A 19111-nucleotide genomic window follows, 5' to 3' on the forward strand; every position below is an offset into this window, starting at 1 on the left:
TTTTTGAAATTTGTCAGTGAGGAGACTATGGTAAGAACCTAGCAACAAAGAATTAGTAGCCAAAGTTAGAATCACTGGCTTTTTTGGGGCGGGGGTCACACCCTTGAGGCTAATGGGATCTTAGTTCCCTGACCAGGGATTGAACTGGGGCCTACAGCAGTGAAAGCACTGAATCCTAATCACTAGACTATCAGGGAATTCCTTACAATCACTGACTCTTGAGCTGAAGGACCTTTTCACCAATCAGCTTGTCTTTTAAAGTGAAGTGAAAGTCGCTCAGTCGTGTCTGATTCTTTGCAACCCCATGGACTATACAGTCCATGGGATTCTCTAGGCCAGAATACTGGAGTGGGTAGCCTTTCCCTTCTCCAGGCGATCTTCCCAACGCAGGGATCGAACCCAGGTCTCCCGCATTGCAGGCAGATTCTTTACCAACTGAGCCACAAGGGAAGCCCTGTCTTTTAAAAGCAACCCTTTGAAATGATTGTCCAACCTCTACCTGAGCATATCCAGTGAGGAGAGGCTCAGTACTTGCTGCTTCAACCTGTGCCCATTTCCAAAGCTTTCACAGTTAACAAGTAGGTGAAAATCCTGTTTGTTGACTTTCCAAATCCTGAGACTCCATCTCCCTCTGAGTTTCCGGCCCCTTGATCTGTGAAATCGCTGAGTGTTAGAGGAAATACGAGCCTTCCCTCTTTCTGGGCACACTGTTTCCATCTGACGGAGACCTGAGCAAATGCATTCTTTAGTCCTCACCCATCTGCTGTCAACTTAGACCCTGTGTCCCCTCTGATCCTACAGATCCCCATTGGCACCGAAATTGAAGGGATGAACATTTTAGGATTGGTCCTTTTTGCCCTGGTATTAGGAGTGGCCCTGAAGAAACTCGGCTCTGAAGGAGAAGAGCTCATTCGTTTTTTCAATGCCTTCAATGAGGCGACCATGGTGCTGGTGTCATGGATTATGTGGTGAGTGTCACCCTGCCCCCCCCACTCGCTCTCTCATTTCTCCTGCTATCCAGGAAAGAACCCCACTTAGCTGTTCCAGGTCACCCCGTGGGGCCACCCGGCCCAGAGCTGTCTGTGGATGATGTACCACGACCAGTCTTGGTACAAGGGTTGAAGGATCTCAGAGAAATAAATAAGCATGTACCATGGTTACTAGTCACTTGCTTGTCACCCACAGTGACCCCTGGGGTTCTGTCATTGATGATTTATCGATGAGCCTCACCATTATTCTTGCCACATCTTGTGGGGCAGTGAATTCCATATAAAATAAGGCTTATTTCTCTTTAAAGAATAGATTAAAGCTTCAGAAGGGCCCCTTACTAGAGTATTACAACATGGAGAACAAATCCATCTTTACCCCATACGTACAGGTAAACTTGGAATGGTCTTTACATGAATGTCTCTTTATATAATAGCAATGAAAGAGTACTTGTTTAATAAAAACCACCAGATTGATTTCTGGCTAACAAGGAAAAATTTGACAAGATCTCTCAAAGTAACTTCTCAAAAATCATACCAATTCCAGTGGTAATGCTTCCTGCTGTTTTACTGAAGCCAGACTTTGTGGGTTTTAGTTTCTACCTGCTCGTTGTTGAGAAACTAGTTTATCTTTTCATGCACAAAACTTGTTCCTTATTGTCAACCCTTAAATATCCTAGGCTGTCTCTCTCTCAGATGATACTGGGATGGCAGCTGGACTGAAGAGAGAAGCCTGGAATTTGGTAGGAAAGCTTGAGATTGGTTGGGAAGCTGAGTTCAGAGCCTCCACTAGTAGTGTTTATCCTGCTTAACCAAGTTTTCTTGCTCAGCCCCAAACTCCAGAGTGAGTCTGCATCAGAAACATGACACTTCATATGACTCCTGTTATTCTGGGGAGAAAAATATTTCCAGAAAGGAAAAAGCATTTTCATCCTGTCAGGTTCTTTCCCTGGCTTATTCTTTTTAGTCTGAAATCCTCCCAAAGGTTGGATTAAAGGAAACTGTGCAGGAAAGTGATGTTCCTGTGTGAAAACATTTGTTTTCAATCTGAAACCAATTTACAGTCATTCCTTCAACATGACATGTTAGTTGCAGAAGCAGACATTTGGAAAGGCAGACCCGGCTGAGAGTCTTAACTGCGGTAGGATATCTGTTGCCCAGAAAGTGCATCCCACACAGAACTGGGGTTTAGAATGCCTTAACTGATTAAAGGGGCTTCCCTGTTGGTTCAGTGGTAAAGAATCTGCCTGCAATGCAGGAGACACAGGTTCGATCCCTGGGTCGGGAAGATCCCCTGGAGGAGGCCATGGCAACCCACTTCAGTATTCTTGCCTGGAAAATTCCATGGACAGAGGAGCTTGGCAGGCTACAGTCCATGGGATCCCGAAAGAGTCTGACATGACTTATTAACTAGAACATATACAAGTACACACGTACAACTGGTTAAAGGATCTCCCCTAGGTGTGGGAGGGGTCTTCAGTAGTAGCTCTTTCTTTCCTTTGCTAATTACCTACTATAATATCAGGCATCTGCCTAGCCTGTACTATTCATAGAAATGCTTTGTCAGTAGATGGTCAGCAAACCTTGCAGGCCATATGGTCTCTGTCATAGCTGCCAATGCTGCCATCACAGGACAAAAACAGTCATAGACAATTTATAAATGAATGAACTTGGCTGTATTCCAGTAAAACTCATGGTGCCAACCCATGCATTAAACTGTACAGGGAGGAAGGAGGGAAGGGAGTCCTCTGAAAGTATTAGAAGAAAATACAGGGGTAGAGAAAGTCCTCCTACACAAAATACAGAAAGGAAAAGCCATAAAAAGCTGCTAAATTTGATTCCACCAGAATATTAAAATATTTGCATGCAAAGGATACCTTGGATGAAGTTATAAGACAAGATACTTATTTAAAAAAAAGTGATATATATTTACATATACTCTATACACACACACACACACAAACACACTCACACTCAAAGCATTGGGATTGAAAGGACTGGTACAAGTTCACAAAAGGTTCATCTTTCTGTAGTGAAATTAATAGAGAACTTGAGAATAAGTGTTAAAAATCTTTTATAGCAGTTCCATATTCTTCAGCATCCAAGCCATGATCATTGTTCTATTTTGTGTGTGTGTGTGTTTTCTAAGAATGCTGGTCCATGACCAACTAGGTAGAAATGAACCAGTCTTTCACCAAAGATAGTTTGAGAAGAACTAATATAAAGAGCCCTGATTACTGAAAAAGAAAAAAAGGACTGAATAAACTCTTAGAAAATGAACACAGGAAATGAACAGGCAATGCATAGAAGAGCAAACCTGAATGACCAATAAATGTTTTAAGGGATGGCCAGTTTATTAGAAATCAGGGAAATGAAAAGCTTGGTTCTATCAGGCACTGATAAGGGTGAAGTTAAGATTTCTCAACAGCAGCACGATTTTTTTTTTCCTTTGGAATTTGAGGAATTTTTATTTTCATTTTTCTGCATTTTCCACTTTCAACAATAAAAACCTGTTTCTTTTTTATTGAGATATAGTTGATTTAGGGCTTCCCTGGTGGCTCAGCTGGTAAAGAGTCCACCTGCAATGCAAGAGCCCTGGGTTTGATCCCTGGGTTGGGAAGATCCCCTGGAGAAGGGAACAGCTACCCACTCCAGTATTCTGGTCTGAAGTCCATGGGGTTGCAAAGAGTTGGGCATGACTGAGTGACTTTCACTTAATCACTAATAGTTGATTTATGATGTTATATTAGTTTCAGGTATACAGCATGGTGATTCAAAGTCTTTATAGATTATATTCGATGTATGAGTGAGTGAAGTCACTCAGTCGTGTCCGACTCTTAGCGACCCCATGGACTGTAGCCTACCAGGCTCCTCCGTCCATGGGTTTCTCCTGGCAAGAGTACTGGAGTGGGTTGCCTTTGCCTTCTCCATATTCCATGTATGGTTACTATAAAATACTGGCTATCTTTACAGTATTTTGGCTATTGTGCTGTACAATGTACCTTTATTAGCACCACTATTGACGTTCTTTGTTGTGGGGGGCTGTCTTATGCACTGTAGTTAGTATATTTAGGCATATCCTTGGTCTCTAGCCCCTAGATGCCAGAAGCACCCCCTGCCAAAGCTGCGACAACCAAAACTGTCTCCAGATATTATTTAACGTTCCCTGGGGACAAAATCATCATTGGATGAGAACCAGTGGTGCAGGGGGAGAAGGCCATGGCACCCCACTCCAGTACTCTTGCCTGGAGAATCCCATGGATGGAGGAGCCTGGTGGGCTGCAGTCCATGGAGTCACTAAGAGTCGGACACGACTGAAGCAACTTAGCAGCAGCAGTGGTGCAGGGCAAGGATTATTCTCCTAGAAGCCATTGGGAACATGAATTAGAACAGCCACACTGGAGAACAATTTGTCAGGATCTACTAAACTTTAAGATCCCCTGGAGAAGGAAATGGCAACCCACTCCAGTACTCTTGCCTGAAAAATTCCATGGACAGAGGAGCCTTGTAGGCGATCGGTCGCAAGGAGTCGGACACGACTGAACGACTTCACTTCACTAAACTTTAAAACACATCCCATGACTCAGTAGCCCCACTTCGTTCTCTACCTGGAGAACATAGGCATGTGGGCACAAAGAGGCCTGTTTGCAGTGTTCTGTGTGGTGATGAAAACCTGGGAATAATTTAAATGCTCATCAGCAGGGCAATGCAGATAATCTATAGTGTAGTTCTGAGGATGCTATTTTAAAAGAATGAGATAAAGGTGGAATCAACCCAAATGTCCACTGACAAACTGAATGGATAAGGAAAATGTGGGATATGCATACAGTGGAATATTATTCAGCCTTAAGAAGGAGTGAAATTCTGAAAAGTGCTACAATATAGAGGAACCTTAAAGACATGAATGGGTTGACATGCTCTCCTTCAGGGGATCTTTCCAACCCAGGGATCAAACCTGGGTCTCCTGCATTGCAGGCTGATTCTTTACTGTCTGAGCCAGACACAAGGGGGCTAAAATTGTATTATTCCATGTATAAGGGCACCTTGAATAGTCAAATTCATCGAGACTGAAAGTAGAACAGTGGTCTCTGAAAGCAGCAGTGCGGGGGAACATGGGGTTATTATTTACTGAATATAGAGTTTCTGTTTGTGATGATGAGAAAGTTCTGGAAATGGTGATAGTGCACGAGACTTGGAATATGCTTAATGTCACCAACCTGTACACTTAAAATGGTTAATATGGTCAGTTTTATGTTATGCATACTTTACCATGATAAAAAAAAGAGACCAGAATGAGGTAGATGTCTATGTATTGATATGAAAAGGTCTCAAGGACATAATAGGGAGTTTAAAAAAATATGCAGATTTAAACACATGTATCTAAAAGAATAGCAAGTGGGACTGGTTACCAGAGGAGGGGGCTGGCTTGAGGATAGGGCCTAAAGATTTTGGTCTTAGCTATCATGTTTTAATTTTTTGAAAGGAGAATGTATTCATGTATTACTATAGGATTTAAAAATAATGATACTTCTTAGAATACCTCTGGGAAGAAGTCTTAAGAAACCAGTGACACCAGCAATGTCTCCTTGGAAGGAAGCCTGGTACTTGGGAGGACAGAGGTGGCAGGTAGACTGCATCCTTTTGTACCCTTTGAAATTTGAACTGTGTGACATTATATCTGTATAATTAAAATTTATAAATAAAGTCAATAGTTATAAAATTCATCTTCAGCTCAGTCCAGTCGCTCAGTCATGTCCAACTCTGCAACCCCATGGACTGCAGCATGCTATGATTCCCTGTCCATCACCAACTCCCAGAGCTGACTCAAACTCATGTCCAACGAGTCAGTGATGCCATCCAACCATCTCATCCTCTGTCTCATTCTCCTGCCTTCAGTCTTTCCCAGCATCAGGGAGTCAGTTCAATGAGCCAGTTCAAACCAGTCAGTCCAATGAGTCAGTTCTTCACATCAGGTGGCCAAAGTATTGGAGCTTCAGCATCAGTCCCTCCAATGAATGTTCAGGACTGATTTCCTTCAGGATTGACTGGTTTGATCTCCTTGTAGTCCAAGGAGCTCTCAAGAGTCTTCTCCAACACCACAGTTCAAAAGCATCAATTTTTCGGTGATCAGCCTTCTTTATGGTCCAGCTCTCACATCCATACATGACTAGTGGAAAAACTGTAGCTTTGACTAGATGGACCTTTGTCAGCAATGTTTCTGCTTTTTAATATTTTTAAAATTCATCCTCAGTTAAGCTCAAAACAGCAGGCTTTTGTCCTTTGTAGCTCCCATAGTTCATTTCCTCCCTTCCTTCCTCCCACCTGCCCATTAAAAAAAATCTTCACGCTCCAAGAGTGTTCTCAGAAGGTCATTGTTAGTGACTTCTTCCCATGGAATCATGTTTTCCAATCCACCAGGAATTTGAAACTTCACGAAAGTCGCTCAATTCTGTATCACAGCAATTCTGCAAAATGAAATAGGTGTTAGTCTTTCGTGTTTCTGAGTTCTCGGAGCAAGCCTGAGCAAAGCTGGAAATCAAGCCCACAGTCGCAGAGGCTTTAATCTCAAAGAGTTCCTTCCACCTGGGAGCCCACATGGTTGGCAGCATCCAGCTGTTAAGAACATACAATATCCAAGGGGAAAGAAGTCTGGGTCCTCGTCCTGACTCCACACCCATGATGAGTGATCCTGTTAATTTTACTCAGTTTCATGGCCTGTAAAGTAGGCACGGCATACCCCCTTCCTTTTCTATTTCTCAGGGTCATCCCAGGGAGAGATGAAGACCACCTGGTTGAGAGTGCGCAAGTCCCATGTCAGAAAGGGCCTGCATCTCTCAGCCCCAGCATCCTCACCCTTGCTTACCTGTGCCCTGTGCTCACATCCTAGGTACGTACCTGTGGGCATCATGTTCCTGGTTGGAAGCAAGATTGTAGAAATGAAGGACATCATCATGCTGGTGACCAGCCTGGGGAAATACATCTTCACGTCTATATTGGGCCATTTTATTCACGGAGGAATTGTTCTGCCACTTATTTATTTTGTCTTCACGAGAAAAAACCCATTCAGGTTCCTCCTGGGCCTCCTCACACCGTTTGCCACAGCGTTTGCCACCTGCTCCAGGTGAGTGGCTTGCAGGTGCCCTTGGCTGCCCTTGAGCTTGGAACCAGATGAGCCCGCAGTAGATGCACAACTAGTATCTTGACAAATTTTAGTTTCTTGAAAACTCTAAATTGGTTTCATCTGATTTTTTGTGCACTGCCAGCCCCATAGCTCTTAGGGAAGTAGATTTTTAGGATTGCCAGAATGAGAGATTGCCTCATTCCCTTCTCCTTCTTGCTTCTTAGAGGTCAGTTAGATCATAATTTTACCCAGCTGTGGGTCCTCACCCTAACTGGACCTCAGCCTGAGTAAAAGAAGACAACCACTCGACTCTAAATGCATTGCAGTAAAGTTTCTAGAATGATACCTCTTCAGTTCTCCCTTTGGATGGGTGAATTAAGAAATAAGACCAAGACATAAGGCATCCTGGTGAGGGGTGTATGCTCAGCTCTCTAGGAGCACACAATATTGTGGGATTATCTAATTTACCACAAAAGATGGACCTTGTCATGGCTGATATTCTTCCAGAAAAACACTGGGCTTTCCAAATACAAAGAAAACTTTGAAAGGATGGCGGCACACCGTTTGATTCACACATTTAGTTTCTGCCTCTCTGCTGCCTGCTTCCCACCATCCTGCCCTGCAGTGTCTATGACTCGGTTGTGGCGTGGGAGGAATGAAGGAGGTAAATTTCTCCAGCTTTGGCAGAAACCAGCCTACTTCAGCTATGCCAGCCACATGTGCAGAGTCTGCAGAACCCACTGTGGGGAGCAGGTCTTATTCTTCATTATCTTGACATGCAGTTCCTCTTTCCAAACTCTCAGAGCCATTTTTTTTTTTTTCTCCTTTTTTTTTTGGCCACACTCTCATGGCATGCGGAACTTCCCTGACCAGGGATTGAACTCATGTCCCCTGCCGTGGAAGCACAGAGCCCTCACCACTCGACCACCAGGGAAATCCTGTCAGAGCCATTTCTGCTTCTTGGCGTAGAAGAAAAAACATACTTTGCCTTTTACTTTTTGGAGGGGAACATGTTCAAGAGAGGAGATGCATGTGTAGAGGAAATAGTGTTTTGTTCTCTTGAGAATACTTTGCACTGTGAGACAATGTGTGGTTCTCGGGAAATCTGGAACGGGTGTATCCAGGGGAAAAATAACTAAGTCTAGAAAGCCCAATTGTGAACACGTTGGGAAAGCAATTGACAAAACCCCATGTGTGACAGAAACTCTGCAAAAATTCTGATTTTTCTTTTCTTTCAAGGGGAAAGTGCCATAACCTAGGATGGTGCTGATTGCTCTGTTCCTGGGTCTGAGCTGAGTAATAGGTTAGCCTGGTCACAAAGGACTATTCTCTTATTTGGTGGTTTGCATTTCCCAGCTCAGCAACCCTTCCCTCTATGATGAAGTGCATTGAAGAAAACAATGGTGTAGACAAGAGGATCAGCCGGTTCATTCTCCCCATCGGGGCCACTGTGAACATGGATGGCGCAGCCATCTTCCAGTGCGTGGCCGCAGTGTTCATTGCCCAGCTCAACAACGTGGAGCTGAGAGCTGGACAGATTTTCACCATTCTGTAAGTTCCATATTCTTTCCTTCATCTTTAGGCCTGGTTTAAACTTTGAGATTTTTTTTATTGCGATTTCCTTTGAAAAAATTCATGAATACAATCTTACCATGACTCGGGCGTCTCATTTGTAAATGAGGACAGCATGAATTCATTACTTGAAGAAAGTGGATCCTCTCTCGAGGGTGCAGCCAACAGACTAGGGTTGTGTGGTTTTCAGTTCCAAGCCGTGGCTGCCATGTTCTGCATGTCTCTGTGTCCCCTCGGTGCTCCGGGCTCATGGCTGATCCTGCCGTCCTATCCCCTAGAGTGACCGCCACGGCGTCCAGTGTTGGAGCAGCAGGCGTGCCCGCTGGAGGGGTCCTCACCATCGCCATTATCCTGGAGGCCATCGGGCTGCCCACTCATGACCTCTCTCTGATCCTGGCTGTGGACTGGATTGTGTAAGTAGCAAGTCCTAAGGGCACTGAATAAAAGAAAATCTGTATTGAGCTCCCTAGGAGCTTGGCACTGGCCCGGGGCATGCAGAGAAACTTAAAACATGCCATTACTGAGAACTTGCTTAGAACATTCAGAAAAGTCAGAGGCCCAAGCGTCTGTGGAGATTGTTGGCTGCACAGGGGTCATAACCATTGGAGGAGTGAACCTTCGGGAATGATTCTGTGGCCTGGAATGTCCAAGGAGTGATTTCTGTAAGTGGAGAAAAGATGAGCGCTGCTAATGCAAGTGCCTGGGCTTGGGCTCAGGGGCAGAGTTAGAAAGAAGCTGTGATCTGGGTAACCATCACCAGGGCTCCTGTAAAGACGCAGAACAGTTCCTAATTGTTGCTGCCTTGAGTTCCATGACGCTTTTCTCAGATACAAACAATACCTGTATCATAGAGAAGGTCAGTGAGGGACTGATGTTGGACAATAGGTAGAGCATATAAATAAGAAATGAGCCCTGGAGCCTGGGTTCACATCATTTACTAGTTGTGTGATGTGAACTGCCTGTGATTTAGTCTGCCAGTCTGTGGAAAGGGGATAAGAACAGAGCCCTACAGCAGAGCTGTAGTGGAGACTAAGCGAGTTAGCACATGCGCAGCACATGGAAGAGCATTCAGTCAGCACTGGGGAAGACACTCCTGGCCAGGCTGGGCAGAGCCGGGTATGGATACTCTGACCACTAGACCCTGGCCCCGGGCTGGTGGATCTGCCCACGGTGGTTAGGAATGCTGGATTCCAACCTTATTTTTAAGCCCTGGAAACTTGAAGGGACTTCTCAGAATTCCTTGAGCTCCTTGGGGATGAAAAGTGCTTTGGAGATGCACAGTGTTCAGACGAGTAAGAGGGACCAGGGCAGAGTGTCAGAGGCCCCGCCTCCTTCCTCACCGGCTCCCCTCCATGGGGAAGGCAGGCGTTTAAGGGGTGCTCGGTCAGGATGAGGGAGGTCAGGCACCAAGCGGGCTACCCAAGTGAGACCCCCACCACCCACAACCTCTGATTCCACGACTCTCAGCTTCTCCAGCACCTCAGGCAAGCTCCTATTTTCCGTCCTTCTTCAGAATGAGCATGATACTTCCTCTGAGCCCCAGGGAGAGGTGCTGGTTGTTGGGCTCTGGGAAGACAAAGCTTCTGGAAAGGGCAGTGCTTTTCTCTCTGAGATGGTATTTGCCATCAGCCATGGGAAGCACATGGAGGTTACAGTTCAGTAGAGATGCAGTGTGGACGCAAGACTGGGAGGGAGGTTCCCACAGGGTAACGGTGAGTGGGAGGGAAGCTGGAGCCAGGACCGAATCTGCACCATCACCCCAGTCGTGTGTGGGTACTTAGTCGCTCAGTCATGTTCGACTCTTTGCGACCCTGTGGGCTGTAGCTTACCAGGCTCCTCTGTCCATGGGGATTCTCCAGGCAAGAACACTGGAGTGGATTGTCATTCCCTTCTCCAGGGGATCTTCCCAACCCAGGGATCAAATCCAGGTCTTCTGCACTGCAGGCAGATTCTTTACCATTTGAGCCACCAGGAAGCCCTTGTCATCCCAATAACTTATAACTTTTACACGATGGTGTCTCACACATGCAGCCTGGCCAGGTGCACGCATAGGAAGATTTCTGGAAGGAAACAGATCCAGATGATACTACTGGTTCACTCAGGGATGCAGAGGATGGCGGGGAGTGACTTTTGTTTTTTCCTTTATGCTTCTCTTCTCCCCAAGTTTTCTACAATGAGTGGGCCTGTTTCATAAGAATGAGAAATATTTGGAGAAAATCAGTTTAGCATCAAGCAGCACCCCATGCCCTTAGCTTGCTCTCCCTCAGGGTCACAGCCTCCTGGTACCTCGGCCCACAATGACATCCGCCCCCGGGTGGCTCCAGGCGGCATCGACTGTAACGCCTGCCTGTTCTCTCCTTGCAGGGACCGCACCACCACCGTGGTGAACGTGGAGGGTGATGCCCTGGGTGCGGGCATCCTCCATCACCTGAATCAGAAGGCGATGAAGAGAGGGGAGCAGGAGCTGAGCGAGGTCAAAGTGGAGGCCATCCCTAACTGCAAGTCGGAGGAGGAGACGTCGCCCTTGGTGACACACCCAAACCCCACCGGCCCAGCAGCCAGCACCCCAGAGTCCAAGGAGTCAGTTCTGTGATGGGGCTGGGCTTCCAGCTCACCCACTGGGGGTGCCCACCCCATCAGTCTGGCCACCTGGCCCTGGCACCGCCCTCACCAACTTTTTGCCTCCCGAGCAATGCACTGGCCCAGCCACCAGTTTGAGGGTTACTTCTCGGCACAGGCATTGGGTTTCCCAGTGGGAACTGACTCTTGAGGACCAAGACACTCTGACATTTGACACTCGATCATGTCCAGGTCAACTGTGTGCACTCTGGCTCTGTCTGGAAACACACCCTTGAGCTGCCAGGGTGGGGAGTAACAGGCTCATAGAGACCTGGCAGTTAAAGCTTGGAAGATGCACATGTTATTTTATTGCACCCAGGAAAGTTCAGCATTCGGATACTTCCTGGACAGACCTGGGCGGGTGGCAGTCATCTGTCACCTTGTGAGCCAGAATAATTGGAAAAATTCCCAAATTCGTGTCCTTGGCTGGAATTCTCTGAGCTGGGACTCAGGTGTTAAGAGTCTCCGACTAGGCATGGCTGGCTTCTGGGTCACTGGGCTGGAGGCACTGCGTACCCATCAAGTTAGAAATACTCCATGGTGTTAGCACTGCTGGTGTCTCTGGTTAGCGGCGTTAGGTAAACAATACATTCTGAGGTCAAAGAAAGGAGAGGGAGTGCAGCCTGCAGGGGAAAGGGAAGTAGCCCGACAGGTAAGGACACACACATACACACACACATATATATTAATGTCCCCAGTCTGGCCCCAGCCCCGGAAAGTTTTCTGCTTTCATGATCTGGACTTCTGCCAACACTGTAGCTTTATCCACCTCCACTCTGATTTGGCAAACAAGTCAGAGGGGCCTCTGCCTCTGGGGAGGTGTGATATGGTCATTGCATTCAGGACCCTGACTGGTCTAGCAATAGATTTCAATCCAACTAGACCCTCCCTTAAAGCACATTTTTTTTTAAAAACTACAAACCGACCCTTCACTGGGGTGAAGCCAGATGTCCTGGCTTTGGCTGATTTTGATAGGCTTGGTTTCCCTTTCCTCCAGCACATCAGAGTTTAAAATTATCAGCCAAATGGTCTGCCTGATTCCTACTGACTCAGGTTGAACCTCAGAGACGGGGCTTTATAGAGAGAACCAGTGTTGCCAGGGGCAGGGAAGGAATATCTACAAGGCACAAGACTGCTGTTTCTATGTAGTTGTTGGTGTGTATGTGTGGGGTGACCTACAGCAAGTCCTGGGGCCTCACTCTACCCCATCAGTAAAATGGGGCTGACGTCACCTGCCTTTTACCTACCTCAGAGGAATCTGGTGAGGCAAACTGAGTGAATCTAGAAAATGATCATTTCGCATCTTGGCTATTAAGTGCTAACACTTAACCCCGCACCTTCCTCACTGTTACCTAAGCGATACCTAAGTTCTCCGGGAGGCTCCTTCTCCTGGGGATGACGGCTTTTATGAGCAGGGCTTTGTTTTGTGTGCAGGAGCAACTGTTATCACGTCACTTGTGCTCTTGGCAGTTTCTTGTGAGCATCAAATGCAGCCTCTTCCTATTGTCCTTCATCTTTTTGTGAATTAACCTCCCAGCCCACTTTTGGGTCCCTGGCCTCCCAGTGACTCTCAGACCCAGGCACGTTTCTGCCACCACACGCTGGCCATTATTCAAACTCCCAAACTTTCAGCCTTGCTCATTCCCCTCTTTTCTCTGTTACTATCACCCAAGCCCTGCAGGAGGGGAGCACGCCGTTATGGTGCATGTCCCATCACAGCTAAAATAGGGGGAGGGACAGAGACAGTGAAGCTCCCCTGTTTTAAAATTATGGGGCATGGGCCTGAGCAGAAGTGGTGGGGAAGAGCCAAGGGGCACAGGGAAGACCCAGCCAGTGGGCAGGCCCTCCTCCCTCTAGCCCTCTTTAAAACAAGCTAAGCCACTCCTGTGAAGCAGGAGTGACCAGGAGCTGAGCTCAGCAGTACATGGAAGCCTTTACCCTCTGGCTTGTTGTTGATGCCTTCTATTTTTAAAGGAGAAATAATCACATGGCTGGATTCCAAACTGCAAGTGAACATTCATTACTTATCAGCCTTCGCTAGATCTGATCTTTCCCTCTTCCACATCTGTGTAACTATGTGTGTACACACATATGTGTAGCATGTGGGGGGCATACATGTGTTTAGCATCTATATCTACATGTGTGTTTGTATATTTTAGCTCCAGTCCAAACAAGTTTGAATTTTGGGGCAGAGGTGAATTAACTGCAAGTTGTGTGGCTTTGGCATCCTGATTTTCCTGTTTCTAAAGGTGAATTTCACCATGGACAGTTTGACCCAGGGGCTGCACACACTCTCTCCGGGACCTGGGAGTGCAGTGCGGGGAGCACGTGGCCTAGGGAAGGGTGCTTCCATGTAAAACCCCTGTGATGATCACTCCCCTCTCCCTGGTTTCTCCCTGTTTTTCTGTCCAAAAGAGGAATCAGACTGGGAGTGAGCCAGCTGGGGAAAAATGCCACCCTCTCACTGTCTGATGATGTGTCCCTTGCTCTAACATGTCATAATGCTGTTCATCTCTGTTTTCAATATGTGACACTTGCCTTAAAACATAGCAGTGTTCAAAATGAATACAAGATTTCTTCTAGAATCCGATGTTCCTTTATTTTTTTCTTGTGTTTTGAAGTTGCATGGACTGGTGGAGTTCTTCTGGGGGATGGCCTGTGGGTGACAAACTGAGGGGCTATTTTTCTAGCTGCATTTAGCCAGCATGACCCCCGTAGCAGGGCAGGCCACTCAGGTGGCAGAACTGTCACTGATGTGTGGTGGTGAGCTCCAGGCTCCTCCCACTCAACACTAGCAGAACCCTTGAAACAGTGAGTGGTTTGGCCACATACCTCCATTAAGCCAAGCCTTGTTAGGACAAGTAGGTCGACAGGTATTAATTGACCATCTAGTGTAAACCCAGAGCCAAGCTGGAAGAATGCTCCAGTCTGTAGAATCACTGAGAAAGTCCCTGCATAAAACAGTTGCCCGTGCCTACCATCTTCCTTAACACACCCAGAACCTTCTTTCATATCATCTCATGTTCAGTAGGGGCTTTCCAGGTGGTGTAGGGGTAAAGCACACCCGGCTGCCAACGCAGGAAATGTAAAAGACTCGGGTTCAATCCCTGGGTCAGGAAGATCCCCTGGAGGAGGGCATGGCTACCCATTCCAGTGTTCTTGCCTGAAGAATCCCATAGACAGAGGAGACTGGTGGGCTACAGTCCATGGGGTTGCAAAGAGTTGGACACGACTGAAATGACCGAGCACATGTGTTCAGTGACATTGCATCCCAGCACTATTAGGAAATTTAAAAGCTTCTTACAATAGGATTATCCCACCAGCTCCCAATGACAGCCTTAGTTTCCAGACCCTGGGCCCTCAGAAGGAAGAGAACCCTGCTCTCACCTGGACATATCCAGCCCTCCACATAATATGGAAGCCAGTTTTACTTTCTGGGCAAGGCCCAAAGGGATGAGGAGAGCCTGCACAGATCAAGTGCCTGATGGGGCTTGTTACTAATGACATATAGATTCCCACCTTGCAGTGTGGCTCCCTTGATTCTCTGGGTGGAGTATTTGGAGACTGGGGTGAGTACTCAGTGATTAAGCTTTTCATGTCAAATCAAGAGTGGCAGTTCCATAAGCCACCTCTTCCCAGGGGAGAAGAGAGGGTGCTGATCTGCTGGGTCACCAAAGCCTGCACAGAGGAACATCTGGTGACACCATGAGCACATGAGTGATGCGGCAAGGAGGGATGCACACTGTCTGTGTCCAGTCCCAGCTCTGCCACTTCTTGCTGTATGACCCTGGGCATGATAACGTCTCTGTGCCTCAGCCTATTCGTCTTTAAAATGGGGATAATAATCCTGCCAGTGGCATAGGCTCGTGAAGAGTACAGGAGTTGATACATTTAAGAGGCTCAAAAGAGTGCCTGGCCCAGGAAATTTCCTCTGTCATGCTGGCTCTCAGATCAGACACTCTGGCAGGAGAGCTTCCCAACCAGCCTGTGGCCCTTTGCATCAGGCCTAATGAGTGGCATTTCCTTTTCTGGCTTGGAAAGACAGAAAAGAAGATCTAGTTCAACTCGTGGGCCTTTCTGCAAATCTGTGCCTGTGTGGTATGAGAAAATGCCCATTTCGAACATTTGTCCTAAAAATATTTGGATAACTACCTAAAAGAAACCAGGCTTTATAAATGATTGTCAGAATGCATGTGAATGTCCCTTATTCATAACAGAAGCCCACATCTAGAAAACTCAAGCTTTCCTTCCTTCAACTATTATCCTTCCAAGTTGCAACTCTGAATGCAGACAGCTGCATCCAGCAGGGTCCTGTCCTGTACACAGGAAGTTGCTCTCCTGGCCTAAGCTCAACCCCTTTTCCTCATGTTCAGGGGACACAAAGGCAGGCTTCTGGTCTACCTCCCAATTGTAGGGCCCTGGGCCCTGGGCCCCCTTTTTGAGGCTCTCAGGGAATGAGAATGAGGGAGCATATAACAAGAGGGAAATCTTGAGTCATTTGGAAGAAAACTTTCCCATCTCAAGGGAAGAAGGAACACTATGATCCCCACTGTTTTCCATCTTTTCAAAGAGTTGGAACTGAGTATCTTAAATTTTCTCTTAACAGAGTCTCAAACCTACATTATTTTTTACAAACAATATACAGAAGAGTGTTGAGCTAGATTTTTAGCAGATTTAGGATTATTTGGAGTGACACACAAGACTGAGATGATAGTTTTGGGATTCTTAGTGTGGTCTTCATGACTGTCCCCTAGCTCTGCCTTTAGGAGAAAAAGAAAATCATGCATTAAGCTCAGACATGGTCCTTCTTTGTAATAATAATAATAATAATAATAATAGTTTCAGCAAATGTCCTGAGGTCAATGAAGATTCAGTGTCTCTTCATTTTTTGGAAAAAAAAAATAGAATTAAAAAAAATTTTTTTAATAATCCACACACCATAAAATTCACTTTAAAGATTTAGTAGTTTTTAGTACATTAGAGAGTTGTGCAGCCATCACCACAATCTGATTCCAGAAGATTTTCATCAGCTCAAAAAGAAACCCAGAATCTCTGACAACTACTAATTTATTTTCTATCTCTATGGATTTGCCTATTCTGGATATTTTGTATTTGTAGATATAGATATTTTCTTTTATAGATACATCCCAGATAAAAAGAACTGATGTTTAAAATCACTAGGACTTTCATGGTGGTCCAGTGATTAAGTCTCCACACTTCCAATTCAGGGGGCGTGGGTTCAATTCCTAGCCCGTAAACCAATATCTCACATGCCGATGGGCATGGCAAAAAAAAAAAATTACCTTTGGAAAAAAAAGTGTAATCATTGCCCACCTTCCCGCATACACCCACAGGAGAGCCTGTAAGATATTTTCTCTCTCTCTCTCTTTTTTGTTTTAACATTTATTTATCTGGCTGCTTTGTTGGTCTTAGTTGTGGTGTGCAGGCTCAGTTACTCTGCAGCATGTGGGATCTTGGCTCCCCAATCAGGGATTGAACCCACATACCCTGCATTGCAAGTCAGATTCTTAACCACTGGACTACCAGGGACATCCCATGTAAGATCTTTATCATCAGATACAGATTCAGTCATTTTAGCCTATTGGGGGTGGGGAAGAGGGGATTGAATTTCTAGGTTAATAGTGGATAACCAGAACACTTAACTAATTTGCAGAACTTTTCCCCACACAGGTGTAACTGGTGAAAGTTTAGGTATCTAGACCACATGCTAAGTTACAGTGTGGCCTGGATCCAGGCAACCGAGTCTGCTAACATTCTGGTCTCTGCACTGTGTGGTTCCATGCCTGATACTGTGCACACTGTGTTCTGTGTGAGCGATGCTCCCTGGAGTTGTATATTGTGCAGCCCTGACCTCAGAAGGTGGAAGAATTTATGCTTTTGAACTGTGGTGCTGGTGAAGACTGTCCCTTGGATAGCAAAGAGATCACCTGTCAATTCTAAAGGAAATCAATGCTGAATATTCATTGGAAGGACTGATGGTGAAGCTGAAGATCCAGTACTTTGGCCACCTGATGCAAAGAGCTGACTTATTGGAAAAGACCCTGATGCTGGGGAAGATTGAAGGAGGGAGGAGAAGGGGATGACAGAGGATGAAATGGCTGGATGGCATCACCGACTCAATGGGCATGAGTTTGAGCAAACTCCAGGAGACAGTGAAGGACAAGAAAGCCTGGCGTGCTGCAGTCCGTGGGGTGGCAAAGAGTCGGACACAACTAAGCAACTGAACAACAACAAATAAAAAGCATGTTGAAAATGTCTGCCCTGTAAAAAAATTTTTTTTTCTTTTTAATAAGTGGTGGCTAATGAGTTCCAGAGGCCTTAATTAACTTCCCTGGTCAGGTCGGTTTTCCTGTTGGCGTGTCTTTCACAGGGTCTCTTGCCAGGCACTTTGTGGCATCAATGTACCCTTTATCCCTCTAGGCCACAGAGCACCCTGGGCTACCTTTTTAGGTTGCCCCCAGATGCCCCTCACCTCCAGCTGTGTCCATGTAAGAGAAGCAATCTTACAACCAACGGATCTTGTGAGTGGTTATCCACTCCATTCAGTCCTTCCAGAAACAAGAGCAACAATGGCCAGGACTGAAACCATCCAGACATTAAAGAGTGCAATGCTCTGTCTGGCATTATTCCATTTACATCAACAAAACTGACCAGGGTTACAAGTCAGTTGAGTAGCCATGATCAGGTGGAAAGAGGGGCGATGATTGGAAGGGAACTAGAGGGGCCTCCAGAAATGCTGGCTATGTTCTGCTTGTTGATCTGAATGGGTGTTTACTTTGTGATAATGTACTAAGTTGACCGAATATGTTTTATATATTTTCTATTAGTCAGGAATACTTCATTAAGAAAAATAACAGGATTGGTGGCATGACATGGCAGGAGATCCAGCTCTCTGTAGTGGTTCCCAGTCTCTCTGGGTGACCATGTCTTTTCTTAGGTGTCCTGTGGCCCATGGGAAATGCTCTCAGCTAATTGCATCCTGACCGTCTCGAGCAGCGGGTCAGCTAACCGTGGCCTCCAGCCTGCTTCTTGCTTTTGTATGGCCTCGGGCACTGCACCAACAGACAAAGAGCAGCCAAGGAGACTAAGCATCGGTGGCCCCATCCACCCAGGTCAGGGCCAGCTCACCCATTAGTCTCAGAACACACAGGGCCTAGGGTCCACAGTACATTTAAGAGCCCACGAAAATATTTTATTTTGAAAACAGAAGGAAAGCATATAGTTCAGCCTGAATTCCATTTGTCCTTATAAGACCACAGTTACAAACTGTAATCTTCAATATGTGTATCTGATACAGGGGCCCGTGTGGTGGAAAGTCATACATGGCCCTGGCCCTGTTCCCCACTCCATTCCCAACACCAGCTTCTCTGGCTGGAGGCTACATCTTATCCCTGCCCAGGGCCTACACTGTCACCACCTACATGTTGGGGACTTTGCTGTTGGCACATGTGGGGGATCAGGGAGTAGAAGCCCAGTCCACGTGTTGACAACTTGGCAAATGTGGCCAGCGGCCATAGTTGAGATGACTGCACTTATGCTCCAGGCTCGAGGTGACACTGGCAGCCAACCCTCCACCTACTGTCTATCAAGCCCCTCTCCAGACAGGCCAGTGGCTGTCTGTCCTGAAAATATCTCCAAGCTGATGGCACCTGGGCATCAAGATGTCCACTCCTGGGAATGGCCCATCCCAGGCAAAGTGGGGGTAGGATGGGGCAGGAATTTTCTCTTCTGTTACATTGATAGAAGAACCTACATGATATCCTCAATTTGGCCTTGTCCCAGAAAATCTAGA

At 46.3% G+C, this 19111-nt stretch overlaps 1 protein-coding gene across 1 annotated transcript in view; it reads left to right on the forward strand.

The window, feature by feature from the left end:
• Nucleotides 1-13875, forward strand: part of SLC1A4 (solute carrier family 1 member 4) — a 28098-nt gene extending 14223 nt beyond the window's left edge. Inside the window, exons 4-8 of the mRNA XM_052648063.1 lie at nucleotides 802-968; nucleotides 6874-7107; nucleotides 8464-8658; nucleotides 8958-9092; nucleotides 11044-13875. Of these exons, the coding sequence (XP_052504023.1) occupies nucleotides 802-968; nucleotides 6874-7107; nucleotides 8464-8658; nucleotides 8958-9092; nucleotides 11044-11272 (960 nt within the window). The 3' untranslated portion in view covers nucleotides 11273-13875. The remainder of the gene's footprint in view (nucleotides 1-801; nucleotides 969-6873; nucleotides 7108-8463; nucleotides 8659-8957; nucleotides 9093-11043) is intronic.
• Nucleotides 13876-19111: the final 5236 nt, after the last annotated feature.

This window comes from Budorcas taxicolor, chromosome 11 (genome assembly GCF_023091745.1).
Source record: "Budorcas taxicolor isolate Tak-1 chromosome 11, Takin1.1, whole genome shotgun sequence".
Classification (NCBI taxonomy): Eukaryota; Metazoa; Chordata; class Mammalia; order Artiodactyla; family Bovidae; genus Budorcas; species Budorcas taxicolor.